An 18,868-nucleotide genomic window follows, 5' to 3' on the forward strand; every position below is an offset into this window, starting at 1 on the left:
GCGTCTATTCCCAGCGCACCTGTCACTGGGAAGGTTAAAATTAAAGGTGTAGATAGCAGGGTTCTTCCTCCACTGATGTCAGAAGGCAAGAGAAAGTGCATTAACTCGCCAGGATGGATGTCACGCCGCTGGTCTGGAGATGGTGCTGCTGCTAACCGAAAGGCCAAACAATGGACTTAAAGTCTGGCTCTGATGCTATTTTAGTCTGGATTTCTGTCTGCAAGTGAGACATATTGACTGTCGAACCTTCGAGTTCAAGCTATCGTAGGTTTGCTTGAAGTTCAACTTCCTCCAAGTTCTTTTTCCCAGCGTATGACCTCTGGCTAACCTAGCGCTGGAGCTACATTGCTCTTCTAGTCGATCCGTCCGCTATTAGACTTCCGCAAAACACCATCGCTATAGTCTTCTCGCAGCACTGCGTGTATCTATCCTGAACCCTCCTTTTGTTTCTGCCGCAGGCTGCATTTACATAAGAGGCTTATAGCAGCCATACACTCTCTCTTTTAGACAAGACAAAGGAACAAAAGCTATTGTTTGCTAAGTAACAATTTTTGGATGTCACAAAAAAACTGATGAAATGCAATGAGCCAAAAATAAATAAATAATAAATTCATCAAAAAGATGTATTCCTCCCCGATAGCTTTTTGGTGTTTTCATATGCCCGAGTTGTCGTATGTAAATACACACATGCACACACACACATGACCTTGAAGCTTTGATGCGGGATTGACAGGGGGAACCACAAGAAGAGAAATAATGATCTATGTCTTTTCAGTCCTCCGGCAACAAAAACAGACATGTGATACACACTCCTCTGGGCTCCTGTGAGCCACGGAGGCCAAATATAATGTTTTCAGTTGACCGAGATAAACTCTTTATTTGTGTGCCAACATATCGTCTGATTATTTTGGTGTCTAGAGTTCTGATTAACAAGCCAATGAGATCTGAATAATTAATGCTGCCAAATTACCAGCTCACACAGGAAGTTTTTTTTTCTTTTTCTGTTTGTGAGAGTAAAACATATGTGGCATATTTTATATTCTATAAACTCAACAGATGCACTTTCCCAAGAATGAATAAATGTGACGTAAATGTAATTTAGTGATCTGGTTTATTTTATCATTTTAAGTAGAAGTAGGTCTACAGTAGAAGTAAAGCTACAGTTTCATCCAAGTGGATGCTGCACACTGGTGGTGGTTGAGGAGAGATCCCCTGATATGACTGTAAAGCGCTTTGGGTGTACAGTAGTACATATGAAAGCGCTATATAAATGCCTCATTCTATTCTATTCTATTCTATTCTATTCTATTCTATTCTATTCTATTCTATTCTAGGTGTAAATAATACTTCATGCAAAATTCATGGCTATGATGTTGTGGGTGGTTGCCATGTATTGCTAAGGTGTTCTGAGTGGTTGTGTAGCATATTGATACTGCAGTTGCAAGGGTGTTGCTAGGTGGTTGCTGGGATGTTCTAGGTGGTTTATGAAGTGGTTGCTTTCTAGTCTTAATCAGAAGAGCCCACTTCTATGATATTCTCTATAAATGTATTTTCACTAAGTACAACATGTTCCTTGATTAAAATCTTTGTTGATCCTGGAACAAAATTCCAATCATCCAATTAGAATTGGTGGACAAGTTTACAGTTTATGTCAAGTTTAGGCTTACAACCAGGTTTAGGTGCTTCTACATCAGCGTTATTCACCTGTCATTTCTGATAACTGATTTTGGGGATAAGTTATGGGTAGGGTTAGGTTTAGGGGGATGGGGTTAGGACTAATGGTGCGTTCACACCGGACGCGAATAGCGCGTCAGGCGCGAGTGATTTCAATGTTAAGTCAATGCAAAGACGCGTTATGCGCGTAAAAAATTCCTGCGGCGCGAATGAGGCGTAGAGTGCAGCGCGGTAGACGCGAATACGCCTCATTCGCGCGAATATGCCTCATTCGCGCGAATACGCCTCATTCGCGCGAATACGCCTCATTCGCGCGAATACGCCTCATTCGCGCGAATACGCCTCATTCGCGCGAATAGCGCGAATTGAGCGTCTGGCGCGTTAAGCGCAAATTATTTTATTAGTGCTATTTGTGCATTCACGCGTTTGACGCGAATTCGCGTCTGCCGCCCGAGTTGAAAAATCTGAACTTCTGCGTCAATTCGCGCCGCGTTAACCAATCAGGAGCCTGCTTGCTGCTGTCACGTGGTGAAGTGACAGTTTATAATGTTATTTTATGTTTGGCCTCAATCAATTATTTTGTAATATGACTAAAATGCACAACAAAGCAAATCTTTCACATAAAAACTCGATTTCAATATATGAGAGATACTCATTTTGTATTGAATGCTATTTATTCCATATCTATTCTAGATTATATGAAACATAATCATTCTAATGTAAAGACAACAAACACAATTTAGTGTATAAAAACAAAAATCACAGGACAGGTTTCACTTTTGGAGGCTGGCTCCATTTATTATCAAAACAAAAATAAATGACAGATTAGGTGGGTGCGGGCGAGGGTGAACCTCGCGCCGGGCTGTAGAGCGCGGGCTTGTCAGGCAGCGACCACTCGAGGCCGATGCCTTACGGCCTACGCTGTCCTCGTCAGCGTCCTCACTGTTAGGTCTACCAAACCTAGCTCCTGGAGCAAATTGTGAAACTCCTGAAACCCTCTGGAGGGTCTGGTGGACCCGAGTACCGCGACGATGTCCCCTACGCAGCTGTTTCTGCTCTCCAGAGCATATACGAGCGGTGACTCTCTCGATTAATGCTAATGCTAATGCTCGATAAACATCTAAAAAAGATGGCCGCCAATGGGTTTCGAAACTTTCGCCTCAAACGCGCGTAAATTTCGCTTCAAACTTTTGTTTTTACGCGCGTCAATTTCGCTCTTGACACACGAATTAACACAAGTGGTCAAGCGGCAAACTAGACGCGGCAGGCGCGAATTTGACGCGCTATTCGCGTCCGGTGTGAACGCACAGTAACTCATTTAAAATAACATATAGAACTAGTGGTGCACGATATATCGGCCGCCGATATAATATCGGCCGATATGGTCATTTTTTAACACATCGGTATCGTTCCGATGTCAAAATAGGGCCGATGTGAACAGGCCAATAATCATTCCTGTGTATTTGACGTGTGAAGTTGAAGATGAAGTTGACGATGCTGACTCGCGATCTTCGCAGTAGTGAACGCGCCTGAGAGAAATGCACATTTCATACGGATGACATAAGCAGAGAGCAGTCTGTTTTCTTTCGTTTTGAATTGTTCTGTTTAAAAGTATACATTTCAAGCTTTCTATATATGTCTCAGGTCTGTGAGGCAAGTAGGCTACCTTATACGCTGAGTTTCGATTCATTTATGAGACAAGCTCCAGGTTCACGCGCTGGCGCCTCTGTGTCGTGATTAAATATTTTCTACTATATTTACTTCTTATTTATTAAATCCAGGCAAGTGGTTGATGAAACATTGATTAAAATTAAGATACAATTAATACAAAACGAAATTAAATTTAAAGACAGGCTTTGTGCTTTCTGTTTGAGGTCTCTGTGAAAGTTTTAAAGCAGTCTTTTAGTGCCGCTTTCAGAGCGCTCACGTCCGTAACGTTTTTGTTTTTTTGTGAAAATAAATTTCTAAATAAATGCGACTTATTTAGTGCGACTTATATGTTTTTTTCCTCTTCATGATGCATTTTTTGACTGATCGTTTTTTGACTCGTACAGCCCTAGTATCAGGCAGAATGTAGTTATATGGTCGTAATAGGAATTGCAAAGAACAGCAGTCATCTTGCCAAACAGTCCAGTTTGGCTCAATCCATATATTTGGCGACATAGTAGAAATTAAGCTAACGTCCTTCGGGCTATGCACGTACACCTCCAGGCCGGGTCAGTAGCCTATACAGTATCAATCGGCTGCAGCTTGCTTTTACTCTAAAGTCTTGATGTATTGTCACCCTAGTGTAAAAAAACAGCCTATGTGGAGGTGGAAAAAGATCTTCCTTGAGTGATAAGAAGAGTTTCGTTTCACCATTGAATGGATGAAAAGCACGCTAACAATTAAAATATCCACTGTAGCTGCAGCCCAACTTTATTCTAGCCTACACGTAGCACGTAGCAAGTGTTCAGCGTGTGTTGACGTGAACCATGGACATCATTGAAAGTTTATGCACTGGGATTTTGTTGGGATTCACTTAATATATCAGAGATTGCTGAGGGGTGTTTATAAATATCTGGGAAATTTCTGGATGTTTCTTAATGACAGAGGTTAGGTACAGAGCAGCCTACACAATCGTTGAACTAGGCTGGAGGCGTAAATTCAACAGCACAGTTTTTCAGCACGTCTTGTCAATCTCACCATTTAACCCAATGAGCATGTTATACAAAACTCACAGACATTGACATTGCCTATTCAGTGCCTTTTCATCCTTATTCATAGTCTGAATTCAGGACACACTTGTATCCTTCATACATTTTTTTTTATATAAATATTTATTTTTTCTTCTGAAAATCTGATGACATATTTTGCACACAGGTAAAGGTGCCCAATATCAGTCATTTCTGAAAATAAATTACAAAAGTAAAAAAAAAAAATGTTTTGGAAAATAGCTCTTTATTTGATTATCATGAAAATGTGTTTTCTATACATTGGTAAATATCGGTATCGGCCATAACAGCAATATTCATATCGGTTATCGGTATCGGCCACAATTTTCACATCGGTGCATCACTATATATAACAACTGACTTGTTTTTTGATACTGTATGTGTGCATTCATATAAATTCACCTATAGTTCACTTGTGCCCTTCACACAGCTAAACGATTAGGTGCTCTCTATCTTGCTCTCAATATTCTCAGCATCACTCTATTCATCTTCTTTTTTTTTTTTGTATGTTCTTCTGGGAGAATAGAGTAGCCTGCAGCATTTCTCGAGGTCATGGGCATACGGCTCTTTGTGTGCTTGAGTTAAGGATGAAAACCTGAAGGGGTTTTGAAGGGACCATTGTTGGCCTGGATCTGGTCCACTGAAGCACATAGTTAACGTTCTATGTCATCAGCCTCCCTTTGCCAAAGGCTCTATTGAGGTTTTAACCTTATGGACAAGAGGACACAACTGATGACTTTAGAGACTGAGGTCAGACTCAGGGGGTTTGCTTTCTATCAGTGGACTATGTGCTATCATTTGTTTTCACTTGAAGATGTGGAGATGTTCCTAAGTGTACATGTGAAATTGATTTTCTCTTTGTTTTGTTTTCTTCTTTTTTTACCCCCCCGCTCCGCTCTCTTCTCTTTTGTTCTGCTCTTCACAATGCACATCAGCAAGCTGTGGAGGATTTGCTGGAGGACGAGGAGGAAGACTTTGACAGAGATGACAAGGTAATTATCGGTGCCACTCTCAAACATGTATTTCAACACCGATGTATATTTAATACTCAAATGTTCCCTAAAGTGTAATGTATTGAAATTTCAGTTGTTCTCACGTTTGACTCAAATACCAATAGGTCATTGTTTTGTTTTTTTTGTGTGTTTTAACACTTTCCGCCACATTTATATAGTAAAGGTCCACAGCTAGTGTGTCAGACATACTAGTGTCTGAAGTCTAGAGAGTTCCAGTACATGTTTCCTTTTTACCAAGAATAAAGGGGAACCACATAGGCATAAATAAACTTGGCTTCAGGGTCTCTGTGTTGAGCTTCTGATATTTCTCAAGGCCTTTGAAGTGCAATTAATAGCATTCAAATGACCTCAGGCCAAATGCCCCAGCAGCATTCACAAGGAAGCATTTTAATGGTTCTGAGCAGGCAGATTCATGTTATTGCTCTGCAAAATACTAGCACTCATGCATTTTGTCTGGAAATGGGTCAACAAGAGTGTCAAGTACATTTTTCGAGCGATGTGAAATTATAAAGATGAAAACATAACCTATGACATCTTATGTACATTCCTCTTTAGTGGACAAAGTGCATGAAGTAGAAGGTCGCCGGCAGAAGAATGAACCGGTATCTGTATTAATGTCAAGGATCTGTTGTACCTTCAGACAAATGAGCTCAACTCAGTTGAGTTGTTGGAAAGTTGAGAAGGGCTACTCTGGGCTACTTTTCTTCTCTGACGTCCTCTCTCTGTCCCTTTTGCCTAATCTTTCTCCTTTTGCATAGTCTTAGTTTGCATAGTTTTGTTTTGATTCTTCATAACCGGGTAGAATTATTTAAATGGTTAAAATTAGAGTTTGCAGCAGTGTTGAGGAGGCTACTTTGAATTATGATTAGCTTGGCAAATTACACAAAGTTCAAGTAGTCAGCAATGTAAAGTTTTTTACACAATTTTTTAACACACACACACACACACACACACACACACACACACACACACACACACACACACACACACACACACACACACACACACACACACACACACACACACACACACACACACACACATTTTATATTTAAATGTCTTGAAATCAATCAATCAATCAATCAATCAATCAAATCAATCAATAATTTTGTATTGTACCATAACTTATTTTTTTATTTGATTGCACCATTTTCAATGCTTCATAGCGTACATAGTTCATTACTGTGACATTTAGTACAGTGTCTTGTACATTTTTGTATTTTTTCATCAATTTTAATGTACTCTTTTTGCTTTTGAACAAAATGTGTGTAGTTAAATGGTTGGACAGTCACTGTTGCACTCGCATTTATATGCCACAAAAAATGACATTTAAATTGAAATTAATTTCTATATTTATTTATTTACAATCAATACAATTCAAGCACAAAAAGTTGTCCTCATATTTAAAATAAAAGTAAAAACTGTGGTAAACAGAAGCATTTGACTAAATATTTAGATTTAATTGGTGAATCATTTATTTTAATGATGAATTATTTATTTAAGTTTCATTTAGCTGCAGCAGACTTACCAATGTTACAGATGACAGAGGCTTCGCATCGCTCTGCTGTAAAGCGCAATAATGTGATGAAAAATACAGTGATGCAGAATTATGTCAGGCTACACAGATACTAGATAGCTGGGTAAAAAGATATAGATAAAATAAAGACAATAAAAAGTAGTTTGGTACTTCAATAGTCACACTATTTGGGGAAAAATAGCTGCAATAATACCCTACTTTTAGTGACTCCTCAACAATAGTTTGCAGTTCTTTCTTTTGGTCTCTTTACTTTCTATTCCTCGTGTCAGTTTTGTTGATGACCTCACACACTCATTACCTTCTCTGTTTGTTCAAACAGTAAAATACTGAGGTCACATCAGGGTAGGACCACTTTCACTGGATGAAGGAAAGGGGAAAAAAAATTGATAAATGTGCCAAGGCCTCATTTTAATTGAACTTGAAGCATATGTTGCAAATATGTGCAATATGTCCCAGATGTTTAGGCCAGGCCTAGTCTTCAGCTCTTCCTTAGTCTCCACTAGGAAGCTATTAGCTGGATAACCTTTGCCCCTGGGGCTAAATGGGGTATTACATGGCAGGCACCTGTTTTGCATTGGACTGGGGACCTCTTGCAGGCATAGTTTGAGCCAAGACATGTGTTTCTACTTAACAAACTGTTTCGTGATAGTTAAAAGTGTCTTTCTTCAGACTCACTGCAGATATTAGTCAATTACTCTTAATGAAAGTCCAAAGTCAAGACTAATTGATGGAGACGGATCAGTTGTTTTGCCCAAGTAGGCAATTGGTTCCAAAACAAGAAAAGGGGAGGGAGAAGAAGAGAGAGCGTGATCAGGTGAAAGCAAGGTTAGTGCAAGTGACATTGTAAAAATGTTTTAAAATGGGTGATTTTTTTGCTGAGCACCTGGCTATGTGAAATCAAATCGGTGTTGAGGAAGCTGCTTTTAAATAATTTAAAGTACTTAATACTGTAGTTTGCTACTCTGCAAGTTACTAACAAATTGTAGCTAATTGCATTAAAACTGTTTTTATTTTTGAACTTAGATCACTTCAAAAATGTACAGTGAAAATAAAAATCCAGACTTATCATTAAAAACCTTATTTATCTGAATATATTTTCACCAAAACATTTATATGAATGCCAGCCATTTTGTGTTACCTCAAATTTTAGAAGCATTCAGAAGTGAAATGCCTTGAGCTCAATGGACCTCTTCAATATCCCTGCTTCTTTAAAAAGCAAAAATTCAAGCTAGCAGTCCTGTAAACATAATTTTGGGGTTGGGCGCAGGTTTTTGGGAGAGGAACGATCTCCTGCTGCTACTTTCAGATTGACATCAACGGAAAAGTAATTTGTGAAGAGCAAGTTATTACATTTAGATGATAGATATGAAGACACAAAGTTCTTTTTTGGAATAACATAGACATTAAAAAAAAAAAAAAAAATAGCAAATGAGCAATTAAATAGGGTCAATTTTGATTTTATGTTAGCCTCAAATTATTCAGCTTTTAGCCTAGAAAGCTATAGTTTCAAAACTTCTACAGGACTTTTTGTGATCATGGATTTTAGGGTTAAACAATTTGGATGTCGTTGTATGCAAAAGCATGCGGAGTACATTACATTAAAGCCATATGCTTGCCACACACTTTTCCTTTTCTCTTTGCCAGGCTAGTGGCAGTGTGTGCATGCAGATGTGTACATGTGTGTTTACAGTGCTGAATAGCTCTCTGGAGAGTTCACAGACTCCACCAAATTCGTCAGCAATCTCGGCAACAACAGCCAAAATATTTTAACACCTGCTCCGCCAAACACATGTAAACACACAGGCAGAATGGCAGGTAATTATCCAGGTGATAATGAATGTGCCTCACATTGTTAAACCTCTCTCAGACATGCTAGTGTGGAATTAAGCAGTAGCATCGGGTACGCTACGATAACATGCCTAATGCTCCGCTTGTGCCACAGCTGTCTCGCACTTGTGTGTAGCCGCTTTCCCAAAGAAAGTTTTCATTATCTTTCCCTGTTTTTATGCATCTAATACTCACCTGTCATAAAGCAGATGCTGGAAGCCTAGTCTTTCTTGCTCTGATAATATTTTGAGAAAAAACTATGGTTGTTTTTAATGGAATAGTTCACCTAAAAATCTAATTTCTAAAAATCCTCATTAACTCACCCTCATGTCATTATTAAACCCGTTGGACTTTCTTTCCTCTATGGAACACAAATGGAGAAATTTTTAACGGTGTGCTGGTCTCTCTTTTCCATGCAATTGCAATGAATTGAGACTTAAAGAGCTAAAAAAAAGACTCACAAGAGTGTCATAAAAGTGGCCCATATGTCTTATTTGCTGTAGTCTAAGTGTTCTGAAGCAATAAGCAAATAGTTTTGTGTGAGAAACAGACCGAAAGTCAAGTTGTTAAACACTGATACCAAAGTATACCAGTCCATGTGCAGCCCAATTTTTGTGATCGTGCGGATGGTGTGGACACAGCAGCGCATGTGCGAGTGACTTGAGTGCTTAAAAACAAAATCCACTAGATAGTGCGGATGCGCCGAACGCGTCTTTCCGTTCTCAAGGCCAAAGGAGTACTTTGAAAGGCCCGCACACTCAACTGTGCGCGAGACTGAGCGGAACACGGAAAATGGAAGTATACCTGGGCCTTAAGTCAATGAGTTGAACTCAAACTGAATCAGTCAGATTTGTAAATGAATGATTCACAAAGATGTTGTGAACTGGTTCAACCAATTATTTGGAATTAATTTGAAAAGATTTGAGTAATTCATCCACAAATTGGACATAACTACTACTTTCAGTAACTTTCAGATTTTCAGGCCAGTGCCACCCCTGATTGAAGCTTGGCCACCCCTGCTGCGCAAGCATTTTGACCGCATTAACAACTAACTTTTCTCTTTTCAAAGTACTGTTCACTAGCTATGTGTCCATCCAAAGTTGCAAAAACATTTGCGTGAACAACACTGAAAGTGTCAATTTGTTTCTTCAACAAACCTATTTAAAAGTCTTTGGATGTAGTGCAAAATGGAAAGACCACTTTTATGAACTGTTATGGTGCTGTTTTGAAAGCCTGGCCATTTTTGCAAAACCTCTCATTTTGTGTTCTATAGAAGAAAGTAATGACGAGAGTGTGTAAATCACAGATTTTGTGTGTGTGTTTATTTATATGTATTTTTCAGTAACATGCACTACAGAATCCCATTCATTTTCAGGTCACTATTCCAGTACGTTTTTTTTTTTTGCACGTGCTAATTGATAATATGGCTATTTCTGTGATGTCATCTAAAACGGTGTTGTGCGGACATGTGTCCGGAGAGTACGGAGGGATAATCAGCGTTAGTGCTCCGTCTAAGAAGCAGCCAGGATGACAGCGCCAGTGTCTCCAGGGAGTAAAAGAGAGAGGGTGAAAGAGTGCTGAGATTAGGAGTGTACGCTTGGCTGGGCACTGGAGTAATGGTCCTACACATACACACACAGCCCGAGGAGGAGCCGCCCCAGATAAGATACACACTGCAATCATGTCATGCTCACAGGCTTACCACAACTCACGCACGCCTCCTTACATGCCCAACAGCTGTTAGGAAGTGAGCGCGATTGTGCTGCCTGCTCGACTGGATATTAAAAATGGCATGTAACCGTATGTTGTATGTCTTATAAATAAACAAGCATTCAATATGAATGTGAAGCAAAACAGTGACAGAGAAAGAGAGAAAAAAAGGATATTGTTTGTTGTCATAGGCTTGCCAGTTTCCATGAAGGTCTCAGTTTTGTGAATTAATATCAAAATTTTGCTTTTAGGCCAGAAATATATACTACAAGTATGCAAATGCAGACACTTGGCCAATGGATCGCAAGCCCACGGACAAACTTTGGAAAGACAATGGAGTTATCTTTAAATATCTGTGCCATAAACAGGGTGTAATGCAATTATTATTCAGGTTGTTAGCTATAAACGCGTACAGTACTGTATACATATTAAAGTTCAATAGATTTGGGCTGGTAATACTTTGTCTATTTAAAGTCTCTTATGCTCACCAAGGCTGCATTTATGTGATCAAAAATGTTTTAAAAACAGTACAATTGTGTTATATTATATACGGTGCCTTTAAATATACAAAATGTCTTGTGAGCAAAATGTCTTAAGTGGTAAAGGTAAAACAAATATTCTTCTATTTCTTTCTTTCTCTGGACCTGACCTTGTTTTTAGTGTTTAGCCTACTCTTACCCACTCTCTCCACCACACCACAGCCACTTTAGCAGGGAGAAACATAAGCTAACCTCTTTGCACTGTGAAACACTGACAATCTGATCCCGATTCATGCACATTTATGTCCGCTAGAATCTAGCATTACAAGCAAGCCTTATCTGGAGATAACACACGGAGGGTTAAACCCAGCCGAGCAGAGGCAGGGGGTTGATCTGGGCGATAGCTGCATGGCAGTATGTAATTGGACTAAAGAGTGTGCTAGGGATTATTTTTATTACTTTGAAAAACTGTGACTGAAAACTTGTTCTCGGGCTATTGAGCTTGTGATACGCGATGCGTATCCTCAGGTAACGTGGCTTTCTTCAGTGCTAAGGAGAATACAGAGAGAAAGAGAGAATGTTTGTGCTTCTCTGCCTCCTTTTCTTCTCAGCGCCTCTAAAAGATGAAAAGCTTCATGCTGTAAAAGATGCTTTTGACTTTTTTTTTCCTTGGCTCTTTTCCCTTTTCTTTTTATTTAGGGGAGAGATGCTCCTAGGAACTGCATTTTAATCATGTTTGGCTAATAAAGAGAGATTAGAAAAATCCTACACACACTCAGGGCATTGTCTTGTTGTGTAAAATAGCGTCATTGTTTGATTTCTCTATTTTGCCTTTATATCAGGTGGATTTTTTTCTCTCTCAAGGGTCCGGAGCCATCTTAGTAGCCTTCAATGTTTTTTTTTGTCTAACTCTTTTCCTTTTGTAGCCCTTCCTTATAAAGATCTCAATTTATTCTGGTCCACAAGGTGCCGGGTTCAGTCCCCTCCCAGGATGGCCGGCTGCCGGAAAGCCATATCCTTGCGGATATTTTGGCTTCCTGGCACTTTGAGTGGATTCGCGTGATGGTGGTAAGTGTGGTCCGTATGTCCCCGTGTCTCACTTCTATGGCTCATCGTCTGTCACGCCAAGCAGGGTTGTTTGTCGCTCCTTTTCACCTTTCACTTTGTTCTCAGTTGTCACTCTTCCTTCTTTATCTTGAAGAACTAGCTTTGTGACCAATAGTTATTTTTTGGACTCTGGAATAGCTGGAAACTTCCTACACTTGTCCGGTTGGTGCTAATGCTAGGTCACCTTAAAGGGTTTGTTCACCCAAAACTGAAATTTCTGTCATTAATTATTCGCCTTCATGTCGTTCCAAACCCATAAGACCTTCGTTCATCTTCGGAACACAAATTAAGATGTTCTTGATGAGATCCGAGAGGTTTCTGACCTTCTGATAGGCAGCAATGTCCTTGCAACTTTCAAGGCCCAGGAAGTAAAGACATAGTTAAAATAGTCCATGTGACTACAGTTGTTCAACCTTAATGTTATGAAGCGACGAGAAAACTTTTTGAAAACCTTCGTTCAATTATTCAACAATCTCTTCTCTTCCGTGTCATTCTCCTTTGCTGTTGACGTAGTTTAAACAGTGCAGCGCTTCCTGGTTCTATGTCAGAACGCCGGCTCACTATTAGCTAGTTCCTGCATCAGCATCACACCCATGTTCCATGGTGCTTACGTGACCAGCGTCGGCCAATAGTGTGGCGGCGTTCTGACGTAGAACCTGTAAGTGCTGCGCTGTTAACACTATGTCAACAGCATAGGAGAATGACGTGGAAGAGAATTGTTGAATAATTGATGAACGAAGGTTTTACAGGTTTTGAACGACATGAGGGTGAGTAATTAATGACAGAAATTTTATTTTTGGGTGAACTAACCCTTTAATATGACAACCTGCTCAGTAGAAAGTGGCTTTTGGGTTTGGGTTTTCTCCTTATGGTTTTGGCTTAAAGGTTGTAGTGTGCTTTAATAACCTAAGCATTCAATGTGAATTGGGGTATACATATTTGTGCTGTCACTAACCTTTTTCAAAACAGCAAGTGCGCCAGCCACTGGCTGACCCAACATGGCTTATTCGATGACTGCATCTCATGAGAAACTCATTTGCAGCTCAGATAACGATAAAGGAACACTGAACCTGTGCTGTATAGACAAGGAAAGAAGCTTCCAAGAAGATGGTTTATGAATGAATAATGAGGGTATATTGAAGTTTGTCCCCGAAGTGGAGGGATGCCATTGCCATTTATATCCTTTTGAGAAGCGCATCCCTCAAGGAAACTTTAAAAAAATTGAGAACGTCTACATGCACTCGTAATAGATGGCATCTCAGCACACTGACTGTGTGTCATTTTGGATTGTTTAGTGTAATGGGACACTGCATCGTTAAATGCCACATTACTTTCTAGGGATGGGTTACAATGATTGTCTTGTCCAACAACCGACTAGTCGATTAAGGTCAACTAGGTTATTTAGTACTTAAACTATATATATACGTAAATATATATATTAGATGGATGGATGGATGGATGGATGGATAGATAGATAGATAGTTAATATTGATATATTCTGTCGTCATTTACTCACCCTCATGTCATTCCAAAACTATGATTTTGATTTTTTTTCATATGGTGTTTTTTTCCCTTTATTGGGACAGGTATAGAGAATTGACAGGCAGCAAAGTGAGAGATCGGCAGGTGGGATCAGGAAAGGACCACGAGCTGGGACTCGAAGTCGAGCTGCCCAAAACGCAACTGTGCTACATGTCGGGAGACTGACAAAGATTATAGAAAATATTTTTTTTATATATTTTTGCCTTCTAAGAAACGTGTCCAAACGCGTCATGTGAACTCATAACAGGCCTAATTCTGTTGAATGTTTGTTGTTGACCACCTACTGAGTTGTAAACTTTGAAAATGTGTGGGTTTGAACATCTGAGCATATGAGCTATATTGGTTTGCCTGTTGGTTCCCAGCTTGATGATGTTTCTCCAGTTTGACGGCCTAATTTTTGCGAGATGGAGAGAGCAGGGCAAATCCAGTGCAGCGGTGGATGGAGCTTATTGTGCTCCATTCATCATCAGGTGGCATCCAGGGACCCAGAGAGGACAGGGCAAGGAGAGCAGGGGGAACACAAGCGATCTGAGGTGAGGAGGGGGGGGTCGCTCCAGGGGTTAGGGGCATCATCAGAGAGGCTGGAGAACAGGGGCAACTATCAGGTTGACCTTGGGGCTGATGGAGTGCCTTGCCCGCTGGGTGCGGAGGCCTGGGGAGTAATGGCGAAGGTGAACCCGGCTCTCCAGCGGATCCATTAGAGCCTAATGCTGTTGTTTTTAGCAGGGAGCAGTGGGAAGCAGAGGTCGGACGTAAAATAAAGCTTATTCTCCCTGTTTACGGTGTTATTCATCTGCACGTCATTGCACAGTGATGGGAGCTCAGGGCAATGGGGAGCTAGTGTGGATGCAGTTTTTTTGTGCTCCTTAAAACTGAGGGTGCTCGCTTGTCATGACTAAAACCTTTCTTTTGTGTCTGATGAGAGAGAGCAAATGACGCAATGGTCATACATAAAAGTAAAGGTCAGACATTCAACATAAGTGAAGAGTGCAGCATATCTCTTTATTTGCTATTATGAAAGACAACATTTTGTATGATCTCCACGTAGATTGATTAGCTATAATTCATAGCAAACTGAATAAAACTTATATCGTGTAGTCTCTGATAAAAAAAATAAAAAAAACAGTTTAGATCATCATGAACTTCCAGAAGCTGGTTGAACAAGTCTTGCTAGTTTAGCCTGGACAGACCCATTTTTAGTAGGGGTAGACTTTTGATTGAGGGAATTTTGGTATAATCACTTTCTTGCTCTTTTCACTTGCTGTCATAGTTTGTAAAGCACGCAAATAGCCCACAGACCAGGGGTGTCCAATCTTGTTCCTGGAGGTCCAACCTCCTGGAGAGTTCAGCTCCAACCTGCCCAATTATACTGTATCTAGCTGGAAGTTTCTAGAAATCCTGAAGACCTTGATTAGCTGGTTCCGGTGTGTTTAATTAGGATTGGAGCTGAGCTCTCCAGGGGTAGGATTGGATGCCCCTGCATTTTAAGAATTTAAATTTGATTCATAAAGGGATTAAAACCTGTCTTATTTGTACTCAAACACTTAAAAATACACCATTCTGAATTTGAGCAGAATATTGTTCAGTACCTGCTGAAGAGTCACAAAGACTGTTGTTAGACCTTGGCCCAGAATACTGTTTCCAGAGGGAACGCCACAGTGAGGGCATGTGGATCTCCAGAGAGTAGCTCAATAGCTTCTTTGCTGCCTTCATGGTCACATACTGTTGCGTGGCATTCAGAATCTCACCTATTTTTGGAGTGTCACAAGAGATTTGAGGAAAGGTAGAACCTGGGGATTTGAGAGGCGAGGATAGTGCCTCTGAACTTCTGTCATATTCCCAAATGTTTGAAACATACATTTGTGCATGTGTGTGTGTGTGTGTGTGTGTGTGCGTGTGTGTGTGTGTGAAGTTCTTGTTTTGTTGTGATGCTATATCACAGGTGTTTTGTTAAATTATCCGTGATGCAGTGGCAAACACCCATGACTGTGACTGTGTTCAAAACCTGGTTTGCACCATTTCCCTGTTTCTGTTCCATTCATCCATTTTTTTTTTCAGTGAATACTTTGTTGTTGCTTTCCTATTAATAAGGCACACATCTATATATAAATTAAAAATAAAACCTTGCAAGTGTTGAATTGAACTAGATAATTTTTTTAGGAGAATCAAAGAGGAAATTCCCAAACATCATATACACAAACTCTCAGAATACTACTTAGAGTAAATTGCTTGTTTTCTTGATGATGTATTTGAGGTTGTGTCAAAAGATTTTTGTTTATATTTACTCCTTAAAAACAGTTCTGTGAATGGTTTTCCTTTTGATGTAGGGATATATTTTGGCATCCAGTATTTGGGATAGAAGTTATTGGGATCAAGCAGGCAGTCAGGGGAGTTTCCGTTTAGTCTGACACACACCTCAAATCTAATTAAACTGCAATTTTAATTAACCTCCCAAAGTGCTCAGACACGAAGACGAGGAACAATTTCATTGACAAGCCTTTCCCTGTACGTCTCTTCCCCCGTCCCATTCATTATGAATAAAGTGCTAATGAACTACTTTTGGAAAATTAATGCACTCGTCTATTTAAAGAAGTTGTTTTTCGTTTCATGTTTTCGCTGATAAGAGGTGGGCTCACGTCTGTCTGAGGGGACATGTCTTGGCTTTATTTGCCATCAGAGGTGTGGAACTCTTTTCCTTAGTGATATCGCTCTCTACTTCTGCCCGTCTGGGTCAGCGCTCCTTTGGCTCGAAATGAGAGAAGACAAACAAATAATACACGTATCCAGGGAGCAGCCCGGCCCGGGTGAAATGATTTCATTTTCATCTTGATCTCTATCTTATCTGCCTCCTTTGTTCCCCTCACCTTTAGTGCTGCGTAGATCAAAGAATCTTGTTTTCTCTCCCCCCGAACACGCCGAGAGAAGGGTGTGGGTGTGGATTAGGCCCGGCTGGGGGTCCGTCCTCTTGCGTTTGGGCTCTGGCTTTGGTGTAAATGAAGTTTGGCGCCCCTGGGACATCGGTCCCCCTCCTGCTGTCGTTAACAAACAAGATATGCCCTCTACGAAGTGTCTTTCCTGGTCTGTGCCAACCTCATCAGTCTCCCGCTATGCTGGTTGCCCATTGCGAAGGAGTTGGAGCCTCCTGATGGGACGTTGAGGTGTGAATAGCCTGATGTTTGGAACTGGCTGGAATGGACTTGCCTCTGCTTGCCTGTAGCACTAGCAGCCCTAAGGAGTTTGGTAATAGGGATGCGCTAGGGGGTCCCGGACAGCTGCACTCATTTTTACAGAACACAGTTTAATGGTAACACTCTGGTCGGCACTGTACTTTCAAAATGGAAGAGTATGTTAATTTATTTGCCAACCACTGATTTCACAAATTTGTTTAACATTTAGTGTAATTAAGGTGTAATTTGATTAATCAGGTAGTCGGTTTTCACATTAAGAATGACACTTTTTGAGAACAATACTTAAAAGGTCTTTGTGACATGGCCTGGTGTTTAGATTGTTTAGATCCAATCGACTGCATCTGTGGCATTTATTGTTTGGACTAAATAAATAAATAAATAATCTTTGGTAACACTTTAGTTACACACGTTACATGTAATTACAAATAACAGTAAATTCTGCATAATTACAAGTAACTAATCCTTAACCAAACCCTAATCCTAACTTTAACCATAGTAAGTACATGTAGTAAATATTTAAAGTAAAAATAAAGTATTACAGAGTAACAATGCCACCTTAACATTAACAAGTGTAACCTTATCTTTATAGTATTGCACATGGATCAAGGCATTCCAGAGGGTTTGAAGCAAAATAAGAAGCTTGTTTTGTTAAAGCACTTGCTATTTTTTCCTATGTAAATTAAAATGATCTAAATCATCTTGTTAGTGGTGAGACTAAAGTTTTTATGTGAAAAAAATAAAAGAAAAAAATAACTGACCACATGCTAATCAATATTTGTGTCAATGATGTGACATTTTCATGTGTGTATGTATATATATATATATATATATATATATATATATATATATATATATATATATATTTAATTTTAATGTATTTTTTATTATATTAAAGATATTCATGAATTGGTAATGCATGATTGTAAAACTCTTGATTTGTAAAAATGTATTTTATCTTGAAAAATATTTTAAAACATTTTGAAATAATTATAAAGATATGTGCGCTCACATGAATTCAAGGTGTGAGGAAAATATGTTATTACTTTTTATCTGATTGTTAAACCACTACATTTTGAGTCATTAATTTGAAACTTTTCTTGAAAATGGTATAAAAGTTTTTCAAAACCATATAAAACAAACATAAATACAAAGCTTAAAACTATTATGTATTTTAAACTATATATTTTCCCTTTTGTTTATCATGGCCACTCTTAGATTTAAATTGACCCTTAAACGTGTTGTTTATAGAACTGCAGTTTAAAAGTCAACACTCTCAAAGCAATCAGGCTGTTGTAGTGGAATTGTAATGTACAGTATCCTACAGCAGTGCTGATATTCAGTAGAGCGTGTGATAGCTTGATTCAAACTTTTTACATTTTGACATTGTGCATTTAGAAGAGTTCAGATTTGGCTGCACTGTTGGAAGACACTTTAAACAGAACTGATTTTTGACTAAATATCAATTTCCCTTTGCCCGCTGACATCAAGTGTGCCTCCTGCTGTGTCGCGACGTGTGTCCGCATACGTGAGGAAGAGGACCTGAGGTAATGGAATGCCCATGTGTCGCTCCAGCGGCCCACAGCTCAGTTAGGATCCACAGCGGGCTCTTCTGTGGCAAGTTGCTCCTCGGCTTGTAGTGGTGTGAGCGTGTTTATGTGTGTGTGAGAGAAGTGCGGAGGAGCAGTGAAAACAAGCCTCTCCCCAGGCTAGTGTTATTCCAACCTCCTGCCTTTCTCAATCCACTTTTGAAGGCAGGAAATCGGAGTTAGCTCACGGTTTGAGGGCCATGTGGTAATGGTTTAGACTGCAGAGACCCATGACCTGCACCTCCACCCTCGCTCGCTCACTCGGACACGCACACACACCGATACCTTGTCCCTCAAAGTCTTCTTTTCTCATATAGCGGCCGATACAATGGAGTGTATGTTGGACTTTTGTTTCGCTTGATAACGCAAACCAGATGGGAGTCAGGACAGGGGAGTCTTGTTAAATATTTGCTAAGAAAAATAACCCTGGGACGTGGTCTAATTATATCTATTTGTCTTGTGTGGCTTTTTGGGAAGGCGATGTGGTTATG

At 39.8% G+C, this 18,868-nt stretch overlaps 1 protein-coding gene across 7 annotated transcripts in view; it reads left to right on the plus strand.

Moving 5' to 3' along the window:
- Positions 1-18,868, plus strand: part of mctp1a (multiple C2 domains, transmembrane 1a) — a 201,090-nt gene that overhangs the window by 161,959 nt on the left and 20,263 nt on the right. For 5 of the 7 annotated variants that reach the window (XM_082170002.1, XM_082170003.1, XM_082170005.1 and 2 more), the window contains 2 exons: positions 5,324-5,380; positions 11,921-12,022. In XM_082170002.1, coding sequence (XP_082026128.1) covers positions 5,324-5,380; positions 11,921-12,022 — 159 coding nt within the window. The remainder of the gene's footprint in view (positions 1-5,323; positions 5,381-11,920; positions 12,023-18,868) is intronic. The other 2 variants (XM_082170004.1, XM_082170008.1) reach the window with 1 other exon arrangement.

This window comes from Leuciscus leuciscus (genome assembly GCF_965113295.1).
Source record: "Leuciscus leuciscus genome assembly, chromosome: 5".
NCBI lineage: Eukaryota > Metazoa > Chordata > Actinopteri > Cypriniformes > Leuciscidae > Leuciscus > Leuciscus leuciscus.